Source organism: Neolamprologus multifasciatus, chromosome 15 (genome assembly GCF_963576455.1).
Source record: "Neolamprologus multifasciatus chromosome 15, fNeoMul1.2, whole genome shotgun sequence".
NCBI lineage: Eukaryota > Metazoa > Chordata > Actinopteri > Cichliformes > Cichlidae > Neolamprologus > Neolamprologus multifasciatus.
The window spans coordinates 14138583-14155320 of record NC_140453.1 but is presented as its reverse complement, the minus strand read 5'-3'; the positions used below and the strand labels follow the sequence as shown (position 1 = coordinate 14155320).

At 41.5% G+C, this 16738-nt stretch overlaps 2 protein-coding genes across 2 annotated transcripts; one reads left to right on the top strand and one right to left on the bottom strand.

Annotated features, from left to right (window-relative positions):
• The first annotated feature begins 16 nt into the window (after nt 1-16).
• churc1 (churchill domain containing 1) lies at nt 17-2172 on the top strand. Its single transcript, XM_085133870.1, has 4 exons — nt 17-223; nt 413-548; nt 1656-1726; nt 1810-2172. Exons 1-4 carry the CDS (start codon nt 185-187, stop codon nt 1900-1902), a joined length of 339 nt encoding a protein of 112 aa, XP_084989996.1. The 5' UTR covers nt 17-184; the 3' UTR covers nt 1903-2172.
• A 1041-nt stretch (nt 2173-3213) lies between these two features.
• On the bottom strand, nt 3214-15158 carry ttbk2b (tau tubulin kinase 2b). Its single transcript, XM_085133849.1, has 15 exons — nt 14756-15158; nt 14169-14291; nt 13927-14074; nt 9854-9927; nt 9632-9772; nt 9440-9544; nt 8837-8902; nt 8179-8271; nt 7968-8093; nt 7707-7864; nt 7322-7511; nt 6824-7038; nt 6273-6735; nt 5310-5983; nt 3214-4386 (listed from the first exon to the last, which is right to left on the bottom strand). Exons 2-15 carry the CDS (start codon nt 14235-14237, stop codon nt 4044-4046), a joined length of 2865 nt encoding a protein of 954 aa, XP_084989975.1. The 5' UTR covers nt 14238-14291; nt 14756-15158; the 3' UTR covers nt 3214-4043.
• Between the last annotated feature and the right edge of the window lie 1580 nt (nt 15159-16738).

Sequence of the window (16738 nt, the reverse complement as noted above, 5' to 3'; positions counted from 1 at the left end):
ATTTCGAGCAATGTCCGCCGTTCAGGATGTTTTACAGCTCTGGTTGGGCTACAGAGACCGCCGTCCCGTGCGGAAGAGGCGGTTTTTCTACATATTTGTTAGCTGGGTGTTACTGTATGTGTGGCGTTTTTTCCCCTTTAATAATTATAATTATTTTAATTAGTTAAAATTTTATTTGGTTAAAATGTGCAACGGCTGTGTGCAGAAAGAGTATCCGGACCGGGTAAGTTGATGATACCGAGTGACTAAACTTAAAGTACTCCGTCCAGCTAACGCTACACTTAGCTATGAGTGACGTTTATCTCACTTCCGTTTGGTAAACAATCCAAAAAAACAGTGATGCTCTGATAAAATACTTAAGAATCACGTTAAGGAGCCAAAATATGTTTGCAATGCTTTATTCCCCGCACAGGGTAACACTTGTCTGGAGAACGGCTCCTACTTGATGAACTACCTGGGCTGTGCCAACTGCCATCACAGGGACTTCGTGATGATCAGCAACAAGGCCACCGAGGACGATGATGGAGAAGAGATCGTCACATATGACCGTTAGTCTCTCCCAACAGTGCTCCAACTAGAAGAAAAAACCTGAAAATAATAGCAGTGCCACCAGATAAAAATGCACTTCAATGGGGCGGTAGTATGTGGCCCACACCCCACCTACTGTTATTTACTCCCAGGAAGTCTGTTAGGTTTGGAGAAGGACCTGTATGGCTGCACTGACATCTTATAGAAAACTGTCCTTGCAATTTTTTATTTCCCTTTCCACGTAGTGGTTCCATGGAAAATCCCATAACCTCTGGACGATACATAAGTGCTCTTGTAGATGGATAAGAGCCAAATTCCAAAAGCTTGTGGAAAGTCTTTAAAGACGACCCCTTACTCTCATGTACAGCTCTGTAACTGTATTTATGCAATCTACTAGAGTAGCTTTGATTTCATTCACATTCATCTTAAGCTGGGCCTGGGTGCGCCCTCATCCACTGCATGAAATGAGTGGATGACACAAAACAGACTCTCCCTTTTTAGGCCAAGCTTCTTCTGATTGGGGATGTCTGAGGTGACCATATTATGGATATGGCAGTCTGAAGCCTGAATGTTTGGCTAAAAGAGATTACTTGCATTTTTTCAAAAGAAACGTGCAGTCAGGTGAGACTAAAGAAGTCACTTGGATGAGTGATGAAACGTTTCTCCCACCGAAAACATGACGTCCAGATGAACAGAATCAACTTTTTTGGGACTTTCACATATAGTGACTTCATTATCCATCATGCTTTAGTATTTGTATGCACAAGGGTAATTTAGTTTTAATCTTAATTTAGAATTCAAAAGTATGTTAAGTATTTTAATTTAGATGTGTAAAATCAATCACGTAGCCTTGCAGTCTGCCTTTACAAACATTTGAGAGAGAATGGGTCGTTCTAAAGAGCTCACCGAATCAGAGCGGGGCACTGTAATAGGATGCAACAAGTTTCTTTCCTCCTTTCTTTTCCTCCTAGATAGTGTTGTTATTATTATTAAATCAAAATGGTCACACACAGTAGTTTATGGTAAATGTCTTTTTTTTGCTGTTGTTTTATTTTACTTCCAGACTGTGGGAAAACCCATCCAGAAGCAAGTTTAAAAATAATGCCGTCATCTGTTTGTCTTTCCAGATGTTTGTAAAAACTGTGACCACGTCATCGCCAGGCACGAATACACATTCTCTGTTGTCGATGAATATCAGGCAAGTAGCGCTGTCATCACCAAACCGGTCGAGATTCACACTGTGGATTTGTTACTTTACGGGTCTTTTTCTGTGTTGTCCAGGAGTACACTATGCTCTGCATGCTGTGTGGAAAGGCGGAGGACTCCATCAGCGTTTTACCAGACGACCCCAGACAGTCTGCGCCGCTCTTCTAGACCTCAAAAGAAACCTGCGGTTTTTAGGTTTCATGTGGTGCTGGCTTCTCATTTAGGGTTCCAACCATTTTTGTCATCCGCTCAAAGTTTTGTCCTTCTATAATTAAGCATGTCATACATTTGCTGCAGTTCCTGGCTGTTTATGAACTACTGTATGCTAATTGGAGGAGAGCAGAATATATGTGTGCATAACTTTTAAAGTCCTTTCATTATGACATAAAAACTGTCAGCTTACCTTATATTGTAAATAAACATATTTTATACTATAAAGATTTTTCTTACACTTTCCTGCATGTTGGATGGTTCTATGAATCCAGAACACTTATTTTACTTTACATCTAAAAAAAATAAAATAAATTAGCATTTAAATGTTAAGACATTTTCACTAATGGAACTGTTGAAGTTGTACACTGGTGTCAGCAAATTTCCATTTTGGTTCACTTGAATTTATATTGCCACCTTTCATTTACCAAACAAACATGCAATCCACTAAAATATGGAGCCAACAAAAACCTTACAATATTTGAGGGAAAATCCCAATAATCACACAATCCCCTAAGAGGAAACACTTGGCAACAGTGGAAAAGAAGAACTCTCTTTTAACAGGAAGAGACCAGAACCAGGCTTAGGGAGGGGTGGTTTTCTGCTATAAACAACTGGGAGAGATGAGGGAAAAGGAAAGAAAAGAACATAGAGAGATGACGATAAAACACAAACTGGGATTGAGTAGACAAACATTATCACATCATGGCACATCAATGGAATTGTAGTGCTCAGTGCATCATGGTAAGTCCTGTTGCAGCATAACTAAGTAGAGGGCTGTGATAGCTGAAGTCTCTGTCTTCCATTCTACTTTTAGGACAACAAGTAAGCCTCCACTCCAAGAGAAAAGTACTGTATTAAGCTGATAATGTGATCATCACAGTACCATGAACTACTGTATGCAGGTAATCAGGCCTCATCATATCTTAAAGACCACACAGTGTGATGTATAGTTAATCTACCTTTATCTAAATATTAGATGTTGTCTGACCTCACTTTTTCACTTGAGCGTGCTCAGTCGAGGTTCATCTGTGCATTCTTTCCCCCTTATCTGATAACTGGCTGATTCTAACAGAAACTGTTTGCAGACATTCTGTTAATTATCAAGGAGCAGAGACTTAAAGGGGTGGAAAACCTTTTTTTGGGGGGAGCTGTCATTTGTTTACTTACTTATAATGTAAAACTATATTAAAACTGTCTTTAAGATAAGCATGAAGCACAACAACAAGATAATTTTTAAAACTCATGAGAAGGAATAGTCCAAGTCATTGCTGGTCTATGTCATGGATGTATTTTGATCAGAAGCAGCTCAATAAAAATGCAGATGCTTCAGCCGATTGTACAAATAAAAAAGAAAAAGCAACCCAGAAATCATTTGCAATGACACTCATGCACGTTTACAATACTAAAGTATGAGTGCACTTAAACATGTACATTCTAATATGCTGATGCCTTCTGCATGTTAAATACTTTATAGCAAAGTAAGAGCACACTATTACACTCTGATATGCCAAAATGAGCAATTCATTGTTACATACTATAATTAATCTAGCAGTTTTACAGGAGTGAGGTCAATATGGGACTGCATGCCCTGCTTCTATACATGAATGCTGATGTCTGTGTGCTGCTTGTGGTGTTGTTTACTACTGTAGTGTTCTAAATGCGAGTACATGGTCTCTATTAGTGTATACCATTTTCCTAATGGTACATATCTACAATTAGCATTACTTTATTTTAGGTTTCTTTACATCCCTCAAGTATTAAACATAACCTTTTTGGTCTCATAGTAGGCCTATATGGAGTGTTAAGAGAATGTAGTGATATGAGAGGTAAAAGTTGGCAATCTCAAGATTTTCTCACTATTTGTGTTTCTGCTGCAGGTATCAAGCCACCAAAGTCAAGTATTCCGAGAGACACATCCAAGGAATGAATGAATAAATAAATAAATACAATTTATCATACACTTTACATTACATACAGTACATTCCCTTGAGTAAATACCATATTTACACATGCTATCGGGGTGACTGGATGTGAGGCAGCCTCTCGCTACAAGTTGCACGATACGGATCAGTCATTTGTGTGGAAACACGGCCACATCAAGTCACTTTGCCGGAGCCTTTACCCTCGTAGATCGAACCCCTTCCTCTGGAGCCGTGGCTCCACTGACCCAGCCCGCCAGACCTGTCCGGAGGGTGAGCGTGCCGAGGAGGGGAGCCAGATAAGCTAGACGGAGAGCGGCTACGGCCCTGCAGTGCCCCGCCGTCGCGGAGCTCCCGGGACGGGGAGGAGCTGAGTGAACGCTGTAGGGAGGAAGATGAGCTGCGAGGGCAAGGAGGCGGGCTGAAGAGCATCCCGCTGCGGTCCTGCATCAGCTGGGTCAGGCTCGCCAGGAAGTCTGCGTCGCTGGTGCTGCTGGCACGCACCCTTAACCGCCGCCGTCTGCAAAAAAAAAAAAAAAAAAAAAAGAACCAAAACAAATTCTCAGCAGCTATTTGAATTACTGTGTATTAGTATTAGCTGCTATCATTAGGATTATTACATATTTATTTATTGTTCTAATTTATTATAGCAAAGAACCTATTTTTTATTATTCCGTTATTTTAATAGTATGATTGTTTATGTTTGTCTGTATACACAAAGTTCAGCAGTGCTTCCAGTTTCATTGTATGCTTATCCTTTTGGCAGTGTCCATCCTTTTGTTGTTGTTTGTTTTCAAACAGACTTAATATGACGGATGGATGCTTTGATATTTGTGCAGTCAAAGAAAAAAAAGATTATTATTTGCCCTATTTTCACTTTTTTTAAAACTCAGCTTTCTCAAACAGAATCATATAGTTGACTTTTTTAATGTAAGGCTGTAGTTTCATTTCTTTTGTCAGTTTTGTTGACAACACAAATTTGTTTTGTCTCTGCTGTGTTAGATATACAGTTATGTATTGCCCAGATGTCCCAGTTTTACACTGGGAGTTGACTACTACGTACATTCATGGATCTGTCCGAAGCCGGCAGCATGAAATTAGTCTCAAATCTCCACGTGCGCATGCATCGTGAAATCGTATGCATTTGTAAATTAATTTTATATTTGGTCAAATTGCTTCGTATTTGTGTGTGGATTAGAGCGGGCATTCAAGTCCTCAAAAGTTACACACAAATCACATCAGACATTTGCAAATTTTACTGCTTACTGGTTCAGAGTTTAGAGTTAACTGGTTAGCAGCAGCTGAACATTCAGAACAGGAATGAGTGGATTATTATTAGTAGTACATCAATTATAGATCATTTCATTTTCTTGGGCAGGTGAGAAAAACAAAACTACTGGGAAACAATGACTGTATCACATTTCCACAGTCTGGACCACATACCTGTTGTCTACACATGGGCGGATGGGCGGTTTCCCAGGAGGTGGCCGGGGCAGAAACCTGCTAGTGAGTTGCTCCGGCACAAACGTGGCACTCACAGGACGTGGGATTTTACTTTTACTGCATGATGACAAGGACAGCGAGAGAGGGTCTTCTCCTGCACAGTCGGATCTGGAGCCTCGGTCTGAGGAGAGCCTGTCTCTGGGCAGGGCGGAGGGGAGGTTGTCACAGGACAGAGATGGAGAGGGTGAGTGGGTGGGGGAGCCAGGGATGGGACTGCTCCAGCGGTTACGCTTCTCTATGTTCAAGTCCCTGCTCGGAGAGTCCAGGGGGTTGCTGGGATCTCGGACAGGGATTCGACTCAACCTTGGCGATGAGGGAGAGTCCCTTCGTTTGAGCAGAGCAGGAGGCGGCGAGGAGGACACGGTGACTGTGCTCTCCACAGCACCGCCCACGGTATCGGCTTGAGGCTGCTGATTCGGTTCCGATGAGCGATCAGGCAGACCAGAATCGCTCTCTGGGTCTCTGTCGTTGGCCAGATGAGCTGTGGGGCCTTTGGCAAGGCTTGGCACAGGAGCCAAGTCCAACTTCCCTTCCTCAGATTTACCACATGGTGCCTCTAGAGGTATTGCATCACTCCTCTCCTGTACAGGTGATTGTGGCGCACAGCTGGAGGACTGAAGGGAATTAGATGATTATTAGATGGGAATAACATTTAAGATTAAAGACAATAGCTAACTGATATAAAGTTAACCTTGCATGTAATAACTGGATATTTCTTTGCTGTTGTACGCTGTTAAATTTTATTCTTAAAATTATCCATGAACCATTCAAATTGCATCTACATTTGCATAGCAACTGTGGAAACTCTTTGTGAAGTCAGCCTTAAGTTGAACCTGTTTAGTCGAATTCATCTCCCCTGTGTTGATCTCAGTTAATGTACAACAAGATTATTGTTATTCCTACCTGCTCCATCTGGGACCTTCCCATAATGACTGAAGGCATTTGTCCCAGCATGCCCGGCAGCCTCCTGTGTCCCAGTAACCACGTGCCAGGCATGGCCATCTGTGACAGCACAGGGCTGCTGGGCACACCGGTGGACTGGCCATCCTGCCGCTCGGACGAGTGGTTCTCCGTCTCAGCAGCAATGTGAGACCCGGGCTTGCCCTCGTGTGATGCTTCTGCTGCTGGCTTGCTTCCTCCAGATCCTTGCTCTAACTCCAGCATCACCCACTCCTGAGAGTCTCCCTCTTGAGGCACGGGACTAAAGTTTACAGCAACAAAGCCGCTGCTTGCTGCGGCTTCCTCTGGGTCGGGGGTTGCTGTGCCAGAGCGCTCTTCATTGCAGGAAGACATCTGCTGCTCAGGGCCTTTTTCAGGAATTGACTTTTCTCCAACATGAGAAAGGACAGGCCGCTGTTTGCCCAGGCTGAAATGACACATTGTAAGCATTAAGGTAAGAATGCGTCTGCTTAAAGGCTGAAGCTTTTGTTTAATTGTAATTTTTAATTACTGACTAGGCCTCAAGGAATCGCTCAATGGTGGGCTTGGGTTCTGGTCCGAGCCTCTTTTCAAAAGCCAAGCTCTGGCTGTGTCTCATCCTCCGGAGCAACGGTGCAGCCCGTTCCAAAAACATGGTCTCTGAACGCACCCGTCTAGGTGAGCTCTGCATGGAGCCGGTGTTTGGACTTTGGTTTCCCTGGTTCTGACTATGTTCATCCTCACTCACAACCTGGGGAAAAAAAGAAAGAGGAAGAAGGAGTTTCAGAAACTGTAGCAAGACACTTTAAAAAGCGGGGAAGGCAGCCCAAGTTGTTTCTTCTTTACCAATTCGTCAGGAAGACAGTGAGCAATTTCAACCAAAGTTTAGCAGAGGATGCCCCCCAGGGGCATGAGCAACCAGCGTAGTGTTGCAAAATGATCCACCCGACAGCACAAAAGAGCAGCAGTACTGTATGAATATTACATCCAGAGCTAAGAGCATCATACTTTACATTAAAGTACATTCCACTGACCTTCCTGATCATTGGCTGAGCGTGTTTATGGTTTTTGTTACGGTCCATTTCTTCCCATACGTCTGCACCAGGGGTGGTCGGCGTGGGGATCGGGGGGCAGTTGTCAGCGTCACTGAGGCGCTCCCCTTGCAGGACATCCTCAGTGTTCTCCCTCTGCAGCTCGCCTGGCAGCACTGAAGCATTGGCCATGCTGTGGAAGAGACCGGAAGGTCACCTTGCAACTCGTTCCCATAACATAATTTAGAGCAGTGATTTCTCAGGGATATCTGACTGTGCAGATTTCGAGTCTAAAAAAAAGCTGCAGCTATATAACTGAGCGCATACCCAACCGAGTGTGAAGGAAGTGTGAGTTAAACGATGGACCTACGGCATTTCAAACACGTACCCTAAGTATGCTGGCGTGAGGCGGGTGAGCTGCTGAGCAGTGGTTGCTGCGGCAGTGATGGTCAGCATATCCTCTGAATCACATTTCTCCCAGTCATAGGGGTCATTCTCCAGCACGTTGTGGCTCTTCATGGCATTCTCGAACACTGACATCAGGAGCTGTCACGGAGAATAAAAAGAAAACACATGCATCAGCATTTTACAGTTGCAGAAGAAAAAACAGCACATGCAAAATAAGCCAAACAAGGGAGTGAATGCCAACCTGATAGTCAGGCTTAGTGTAATAGTCCAAGGTCATGATGTGCTCCAAGAAGGTACTAAACTCTGAGGGAAGGTGCTTCAGCATGAGTCGATGATCGTATGTCTCTTTTAGATTTCCTACTTGCTCCTGGGAAGACAGGAGGGAAAAGAGTGAGAGGATGACCTTACAGTGTATTGCTAAAATGTAGTAATGAAGTCACTGAGGCACATACTTTGTCCTTAATTTTTCTCCAGGGAAGCTGACCAACCATAAATTCTACCAGCATGTAGAAGAGGGACCACAGGTCATCGTGACGACCCATTTCCTGCAAATTTGGACACAAGAAAAAGGGTAAAATTGGACCTAATGCCAGCAGAGATTTTGACTTTCCTGCCATGTCTATGACAAACACATATGCTCCTAAAACTAGACGTATATACTCAGGAATAGTGTTTCCTCACTGCCACTGTGATGTCGCCATATGATTAGTGAAGTTCTGTTATGAAGCCCCAATTTGAGCAATTTTCATCATACTCACCTACTGGATTCTAAAAACTGGTTCTGAGACATGATTTGAGCGTATTCCAGAGAACCCTCTTTTCTGACTCTTAGACTGACAAACTTCATGTTTTATTCATTATGATCTGAAACCAGCCACTGGGTCATTAACTCGTTAGGGAAGATAAGATGAGGTCACAGAGCGAAGGAGGCAAGGTCTGTTTTCCCATAGACTTCTATACAACCCAAACTCTATTTTGTAACAACAGGAGTCACCCCCTGCTGGCCATTAAAGAGAAGCTGAGTTTAAGGCACTTCACTTTTCAGACTCAGGGGCTACATCCAACTTCCATATAATCGATGTGCTCAATACATCTACAGTGCAAGCTCACCTTATTCTTGTGAGCATTGATTGAAGCGTATCGCACAGTTCCTCTGAAGCCTGCCACGGGACGAGGCTGAAAGAAAAGAGATATTTGTGAGTGATATTGATAAACGGGTGTAAGTGTAAAGCAAGCACAAAGCTAAAACCACATTTAAAACTCATAAGTAACACACTTTAGCTCTGAGTGTGGAGTCCCAGGCTCACGTCACATGATGACATGCTGAGTTAAAGCAGCAGTTGTGTGTGAACTCTAATGTATACCTCTGACTCTGTAATCCCTAGATTACACCTGGATCACGCTCTGGTGTTCTAGAGCAATATTTTTTTTGTTTAACATCAACTTAAGATTTTAAACTGCACAACATTACACAGGGAGTCTACGTGTGTACATACATACTGCCACTTTTATATACAGAACATGGGTGATGCATTTCTAACTTCTTTTTGATTTATTTTGGGCACTATTTAAGATCAATTTCCAAACTAAAGCATTTAACAGCTGGCAGACTATGCTATAAAACCATTTCTCAGCATATAATATTATGTATATAAGTACCTTTATGATTTAAAGCCCAACTATGCTCTAGTATAATCGGCACAGAGTACTTACTGGACGGACTTCCTGGCTGGAGTTGGTGAACTGACGGGCCAAACCAAAATCGAGCATGTAGCAGCACCTGCAGGTGCTGGCTAGTCTTCCCATCGCAAAGTTTGACTACAATTTTAACAGAAACAAACAAGTTTAAAAGTTTCTTTTTGTGATATTCAAATAAAACAAGATCTAACCCAACGGTCGACTTACTGGCTTAATGTCACGGTGCAGGAAGCCGACAGAATGGATGCTTTCAATGGCCTCTAAAATCTGCTTGCCAAGTCTTAAAGTTGTGGAGACGGAAAAGGTGCCGCGGGTCATCGTTCTGCGCAAATCTGCAAGGTTCCTTCCCTTCAGAGAGAAAGTCAACACTGTCAAATTCAAGAAGTAGAACAGATTAAATAAACTACTGCTGATTTGCAAGGCTCTTACCTGGAGTTCCATCACCACATAGTTGAAGCGATCATTCCTACCACAGCCCACAAAGCGACATACGTGGTCCTTGCCTGTGAAAGGAAGATTTATACAGTTTGAGCTATGCCCATCTTCATGTTCAAAACCCTGTTTGGTGTTGAAAAACTACCATCAGGATTTACTAATAAGGTTCAGAGTCAGTGCTACTTTTGCTCCAGAGAATTTGGGGGGCAGAGAACAGAGATGGGCAGTAACGCGTTACTGTAATCCGATTACTTTTTTCAAGTAACGAGTAAAGTAAGGGATTACTATTGCAAAAACGGTAATTAGATTACCGTTACTTTCCCGTAAGCACGCTGCGTTACTGCGTTACTAAAACTGTGATTTTTTTGCGAGAATGTCTCATGACAGTGACGTAAGCGAGTGCGACGTTCGTGACAACAGCTGTGTGCAGATCAACAATGGATAATATATCGAGTGCGGGAGAGAGTATGAGCGTGCAGCGTTTAAAGCGTGGAAGTACTGACCTTACTTTGAGTTTGATTCCATAAAAACTGACAAAAACATTAGTGTCCGTTGTGCGTGGGAAGAAAACTTCTTTTTACAGCAAAAAAACCCCTAAACTTCCAAGCAAGCACCGAGTGCGCTCCGACGTAATGGGAAACTGACCGCTGCAGCACACCTGCACCAGGGTAAACCTCCGCCCACCCCACTCCTGCTTTACAGGTGAAAATAGAGCAACAGGACCGCTAGTGTTTGATTTTATTTATTTTCTGCTGTGTTTTACTTGCATCTATTTGAAAGAGTGAGTGTAAGTATGAGTTTATGTGCTGGAATGTGCAGAAAAAAGGTTTAAATGTTAAACAAATTTCTTCCAGTCAGAGAATGTTGCATATAATTACGTTTTTGCTTGATGCATAAAGATTAAAACTAATAAAACAAGTTTTAAAAAGAGATTTGATTACATTTTGTATGATGGATTATGCAGAAAAAGTAGAATTGGGCTGAAAGATCTATCGCTTTATCACCTATTCAGGTTGTAAATCGTGTTTTTAAAAAAGTAACTAAGTAACTAAGGAATTAATTACCTTTGAAAATAAGTAATCAGTAAAGTAACGGGATTACTTTTGGGGGGAAGTAATCAGTAATTAGTTACTAATTACTTTTTTCAAGTAACTTGACCAACACTGGCAGAGAGTAATTTAAGCTATTAATACAATTTATGGCTGGAAAATTACTGCAAATTGTGCTAAATTTAACACAGAAAAAGGCGTCTTTTATACCATGTCTGTGATTGTGGTTGTTGCTTCTACGAATCTGAATTTATTTGAATGACAGGTAATGTGTTACAAGCGCACACCTAGCAAGGGTGGATGACTCAATTCTGTGTGTGCCTTGCAGCTCTTTACCTAGTCTCACCCTGAACCTGTTTAGAGCCAAGCCCATCAAAGGATTAGATTCCTATACAAGATATACAGTGCTGTGCAAAAGTCTTGAGCCACCACTCATTTCTTTATTTTTTGCTTCAAATGAGTCAGGCTTTCTTGTATGTTTTAGAGCAATAGTTCTCCAGGATTTTTGAAGTTCTTTCAAAATTCATCTTTGGACATTGGTTGCTTTTCCACTCATTTTCCGTCTAGACTTTTTACCGGCACATTGTCAAAGGAATGATTTTTATTTGTTTGTTTGCATATAAAAAAGCACCTAACTCAATGAACCAGAGCTGTCTCCGCATAACAGAAAAGTCAGCAAAGAACCAGTTCTTAAAATGCATCTTTAGGCATTTTGATACTAGCAGCCTGTTGCAAAAAACATGACTCATTCCATTGTTTTTAGCTGACTCAAGCAAAAACGTCAAAGATAACACAGTTTGATAAACATCAACACGGTGATTCCCAAAGAACTATTAGCTGATAATTTGGCACATTTGCATGGTGTTAAGCGTGTCCTTAGAAAAATCTAAGGAAACTGGACAAGTGGAGAACAAAAGAAGAAAAGGCAGGCTAAAAAGAAATACCAGCCCAAATCAACACGTCTGGTAACTGGTCTTATGGAGTGATTAATCCAATTATCATCAATACTTATAGAGAAGATCAGGGAAGAGGTTTTGATCTATCATATGGGACGTATTTGATTGGCAATGACTTTATTTGTTACCACAACAATGATGTCAAAAACACTGCCATTGCAGTGAAAGCATACCCATTTCCCTACCAAAATATAAAGGAATTAGAGGTGGCTCATCACTGTACAGGGTTGTGTCGCGTATTGGGTATAACAGATAGCCAACTTACTTTATACAGTCAGCAATGTGTTTACAGTGTTTCGGGTTTTTAATTCATATTTCAACACACAGATGAGTGTGTCTGCATACAGCGCTCTGCTCCATTACAAATCGACTCCAATGCAGTTTTTTATTTTGCTCTCCAGTAACAGATCTATGACATGCAATATTAAAATGTCAGAGAAAATGAAGCAATTAACAGGACGCATCTGAAATGTGTTGGATTCCCGTCTGACTCCTACGCCATGCAATACTGACTTTAGCCTCACGTGGCAGGCAGAAAAAAAGCGCAGAGAGCACATTAACAGTAAGAATCAACAGTAAGTTAACAGTAAGTTCAATATGTGTATGGGTCAGGATGTGACAGCAAATAAAGTTTCTGCTCCTCTACATGTCGTACAGGTCAGCTGTTACTGACAGATTTCAGCTTCACACAGAGATCGAGAAAAAGTTCTGCACCACTTGAGCTGTCAGACGTATCCAGAGCATAGCTGTCTCAACCTCTAAGATAGATGAGAAGAGTTGGCCATTATATCAGAAACAAGATGATTCTCCTTCAGCTGCCTATCATTGGTCTAAATTTCTATGATATAAAGAAAATGTGTAAAACTGTGTTACACTGTATCATTTTTGTTAGTAGAGTACTCGCTCCCTCATGTATGAGCTGCTAATTTGCACTGCTGTTGGAAGATTGCTGGTCATTACTTAAATAAGCTGAAAATGAATTGACTGCATTGTTAATAGACCACCCGAAGAATTTTACACCCTTCCATCATCTGCGCATTTTTAATGCCTCCAGCCTGGCTTAGTAAATCTGAACCAAGATATCTATTTTTTATTAGTATTTATTAGAATTATACTGTATACTGTATATATTTTTATAAAAGCAAATAAATATATATAGTATATAAAATATATATACACATTTCTTTCAGTAATACATATTTTCCAGCACCGATTATGTGTAATAATAAGATAATGTACAAAAGCCAATGTACAAAACAAGAATTTGCTCTTCTTCTTCTCTTTGTATAGTTTGCATTTCTGTTACATATTCCATTTTGCACAAGGGGAAAAGAAGAATTATCTCAGCTTTGTATCACACCTTTTATAAAGACTGCAAAAACGACAGGAGACCACAGAAAAAAAGCCATTGCCATTTCTGAATGTCATGTCATTTACCAATGAACCAACTGCAGTCAACCAGGCAAATATCTATGAAGTGGTACATTCCTAAACATTTCCTTAGAGATAATATACAAGTCATCCATTACTTTCCTGTTTGAACAAGCTACAAAGCATGATTCTGATACACCACATTTTTTGCAGTATTGTGTGCTCTAGATGACCTACATTTACATGAAATAACAACTTTAATTGAATTAAAGAAATTCTATTTTTTAGGAAGAAATGGTAGAAAAGGCATCTTACATACTATTTTCCCCCAAACAGGGTTTTTCAAACTGAGCCTGTGGGGAGTGACTTTGCACTTAATCTTGAATGGTCTTCATTTAGTTAAGACAAAGAGTCTGTGTTACCTGACAACACAAGACTGTGCATCTCCCTGTCGTTTTTTTTTTTTTTGTCATTTCATGAACACAAATGTAGTCTAACCCGGAATAAATTCACCTCCACTAATAAATATGTCGCAAAAATTGCAGTCCTAGTGAATTTCCTTTGTTTCTTTATGTTTTGGTGGAAGCCCAAAAACTCTCTGATGGGTGCCAAATGCATTTAAGCGCAGAAAACACCCTGCCCAAGAATTACTTCAGCTACTCTGCCAGTGATTTGGCACAGTATAACTCACCTTGAAGCTTCTTCAGCACAGCCACTTCCATCTTCAGCACTTGCTTGGGCTGCTGAGCAGACTCAACCTTCAATGCCACTGTGGCCTGGCTCAGCTGATCCAGAACCTCATAGATTTCCCCAAACCCACCTCCACCTATCTTCCTGGCCTGAAAGGGAAGGTAATTCTCATTGTCAGAACAAGTGTATTATAGTGAAGAAATGAACCAGCGTGATTTTTCTTCCTTCTAAAGTGGGACTTACCACTTTCCATCTGTCTCTGACCACGTCTCCCACCGACAGGATGTCTGTGTGCTCTCCAGCCCCACTCATCCTGAGTGCTCTCAGCTACAGCCTACAGCTAGCATCAGTGTCGCAAGCACTTCACTGCAAAGAGGGGAGAGCTTTTAGAGACCAGGTCAGTTTCCTCTTTCAAAACGCTGCAAACTTTGTGATGCTGAATCCACAGAACATACAGGTCATCTTACTGTGTTCTGACGGGAGCATGTGGCTCATATGTGAATGTTAGCTCACGTCTCTCAAAGGGGCATTTAAAACCCAAACCTTCTCTAGCTGATCTTTTTCAAAGACAGAACCTACTATAGTGTAGTTAGTTGGAATCACAGCTAAAGCCTCTGTACTATCTGTGTTATGCTTTAATGGATTGCTATATAAAATGCAATCCATTAAAGCATAACACAGATAGTACAGAATATTCAGTTGACGTTAGATAAGATAAGCCATTCAGAGGGTACCCTCGCCAGCACACAGTGTTCACTGCGGTGGTCCTGTAAACAAGCTAACTAGCACATTTACCAATGGATAACGGTTAGGTAGCAAGCCTCTCTCACCTCGCTCCTGTGCGCTATCGCGATTTCGGCTAGAGTGTAAAATCCAAGCGGTCCCCATGCTCCCGGCGTACGCAGAGCTATGCGAGTGGTTCCAATGAGTTGTTTATTTCAGAAATGAGACAATGGTGGTGGACCATAGCTGACGTTAGCCGCAGTTAGCCAGCTAGCCTGCTGCTGATGCCCCGAACGCTCTCTCTCAGCAGCGGTGACGTCAGAGAACTCGAGTCCACTGATTGCTCCACAAAGTTCCGCATCCGCGAGACGCTGACGGAGACCGCTCCAGAGGAAAGGAGCGTTGGTGCTGAATACAGCGGCTGAGAAACGAAGTGGGAGCCGCAGCTTTGTGCCCTTGAAAAAAATACAGATAAGCCTTCACTTCGCGACACACACTGTCTCCAGGGACGATTACGTTTCTTTCTTTACAAAAAAAAAAATTAAAAAAATATGGCAACATGAAGGCCCAAAAGCCAATCGGCCGAAAAATGGCAAAGTATTACTTTAAGTGGAATTCAGATATACTTTATCCCAAAGTTCTGACATTCATTTGTTATGAGCAAGATAGTGGTGAGGTATGTGTAGGAGTGGCAGAATGAAGAGTTGGGCGGGCCGATCGAAATATCGATAGCATCGATACCAATGATATCAGTATCAGATCGATACTAAGTTGATAGGATCGATACTTTGTTTCTAGCCTCAGTTCAGTGTATGTTGCCATGGAAAGTAAAACATCACAGTGTTTTAGTGGTCATTTCATAAGTGATGACACACTGCTCTCCCCTATATTATCTGCCTTTGGTATATTAAAAGTGTCAGTATCAGTATTGGTATAACTCTGTATTTACTTATTATTGGCTCTATACCAACATTTGCTGTATTGCACAGCACCAGAGGGGTTCAACGTGGGCATGGGATTACATCAGGGATGGTCCTGAGCCTTTCTTCTTTGCTATTGTGATGAAGAGGTTAAAGGACAATGTCAGGCTGGAGTTTCCATGGATTGTGATGATTGCAGACCACATTGTCAACTATGGTGAGATTAGGAAGCAGATGGAGGAGAGTGTAAGGAGGCGGCGGTAGTCTCAACATGCACAGAGCAGGGATGGTGGATATATTAGACAAAGAATGTTGAAGATGAAGCTAACAGGCAGGAGGAAAAGCGGAAGGCCACTAAGGAGGTTCATGGAAGCAATGAAGAAAGACATGCAGAGATTGCAGCTTAATCTCTGCATGTCTTCCTTCATGCAGAGATTAAGCTGCTTTGCTTACTATTCTGTGCAAATGTTGTGATAATGCATCATTTATTAGCTTATTTATTCTAAGCATTTATGATCTAAATCAACAAAATAATGTCAACCTGAAGTGGAGAACAAAGCCCAGCATTTGTCTCCAAAATACTCCAAAAGGGGTAAAAACACAGACTGTGAGGGACTCAGCTGGTTAGGCATGAGGGTAAAGTAACTACAACACAAAACCAGACTGAAAATATAACTGACCTATCAGACACAAAAGAAAAGGGAACTTAAATACTGGCTGATCACACCAAAGACGCCCAATGGGGGAACTACAACAAAGAAGTTATCTTATAAGAAGTAAATAAAACAGCAACTAGTTTGTCAGTTAGTTTAACTTATCAATAATCTAATGAAAAAAACAAAAACAACTGAATACCAAACTCAAATGTCACGTAAAATAAACAACCTATTTAAAGTAAACATTTCTTGGCCTCCCCTGCGATGACGTGACACTTGGTACATTCCAGTTCCTGCATTTGAAAGAGGTGCATTTTGAAGGCCCATCTTTTCCTCATTTGGGTAGATCTCAGCAGCCAAGTGACCACATTTGTGTGTCTAATATTAAACTTGACTATTATTTTATTTTTGTGTTCTCTTCTATGAATTTAGTTGATATTTGTATTATGTTTACGTCTTTGTGAATGCTGACTGTATGTGCATGCAATAATACAGGGCCCCACTAACAATGGGG

Coding starts and splice junctions, on each gene's coding strand:
- churc1 (XM_085133870.1), top strand. CDS start 185: ATGTGCAACGGCTGTGTGCAGAAAGAGTATCCGGACCGG. Junction 224..412: donor AGAAAGAGTATCCGGACCGG/GTAAGTTGATGA, acceptor TTCCCCGCACAG/GGTAACACTTGTCTGGAGAA. Junction 549..1,655: donor AGAGATCGTCACATATGACC/GTTAGTCTCTCC, acceptor TTGTCTTTCCAG/ATGTTTGTAAAAACTGTGAC.
- ttbk2b (XM_085133849.1), bottom strand. CDS start 14,237: ATGAGTGGGGCTGGAGAGCACACAGACATCCTGTCGGTGGGAGACGTG. Junction 14,075..14,168: donor TCAGAGACAGATGGAAAGTG/GTAAGTCCCACT, acceptor CTTCCCTTTCAG/GCCAGGAAGATAGGTGGAGG. Junction 5,984..6,272: donor GAAGGTCCCAGATGGAGCAG/GTAGGAATAACA, acceptor AATTCCCTTCAG/TCCTCCAGCTGTGCGCCACA.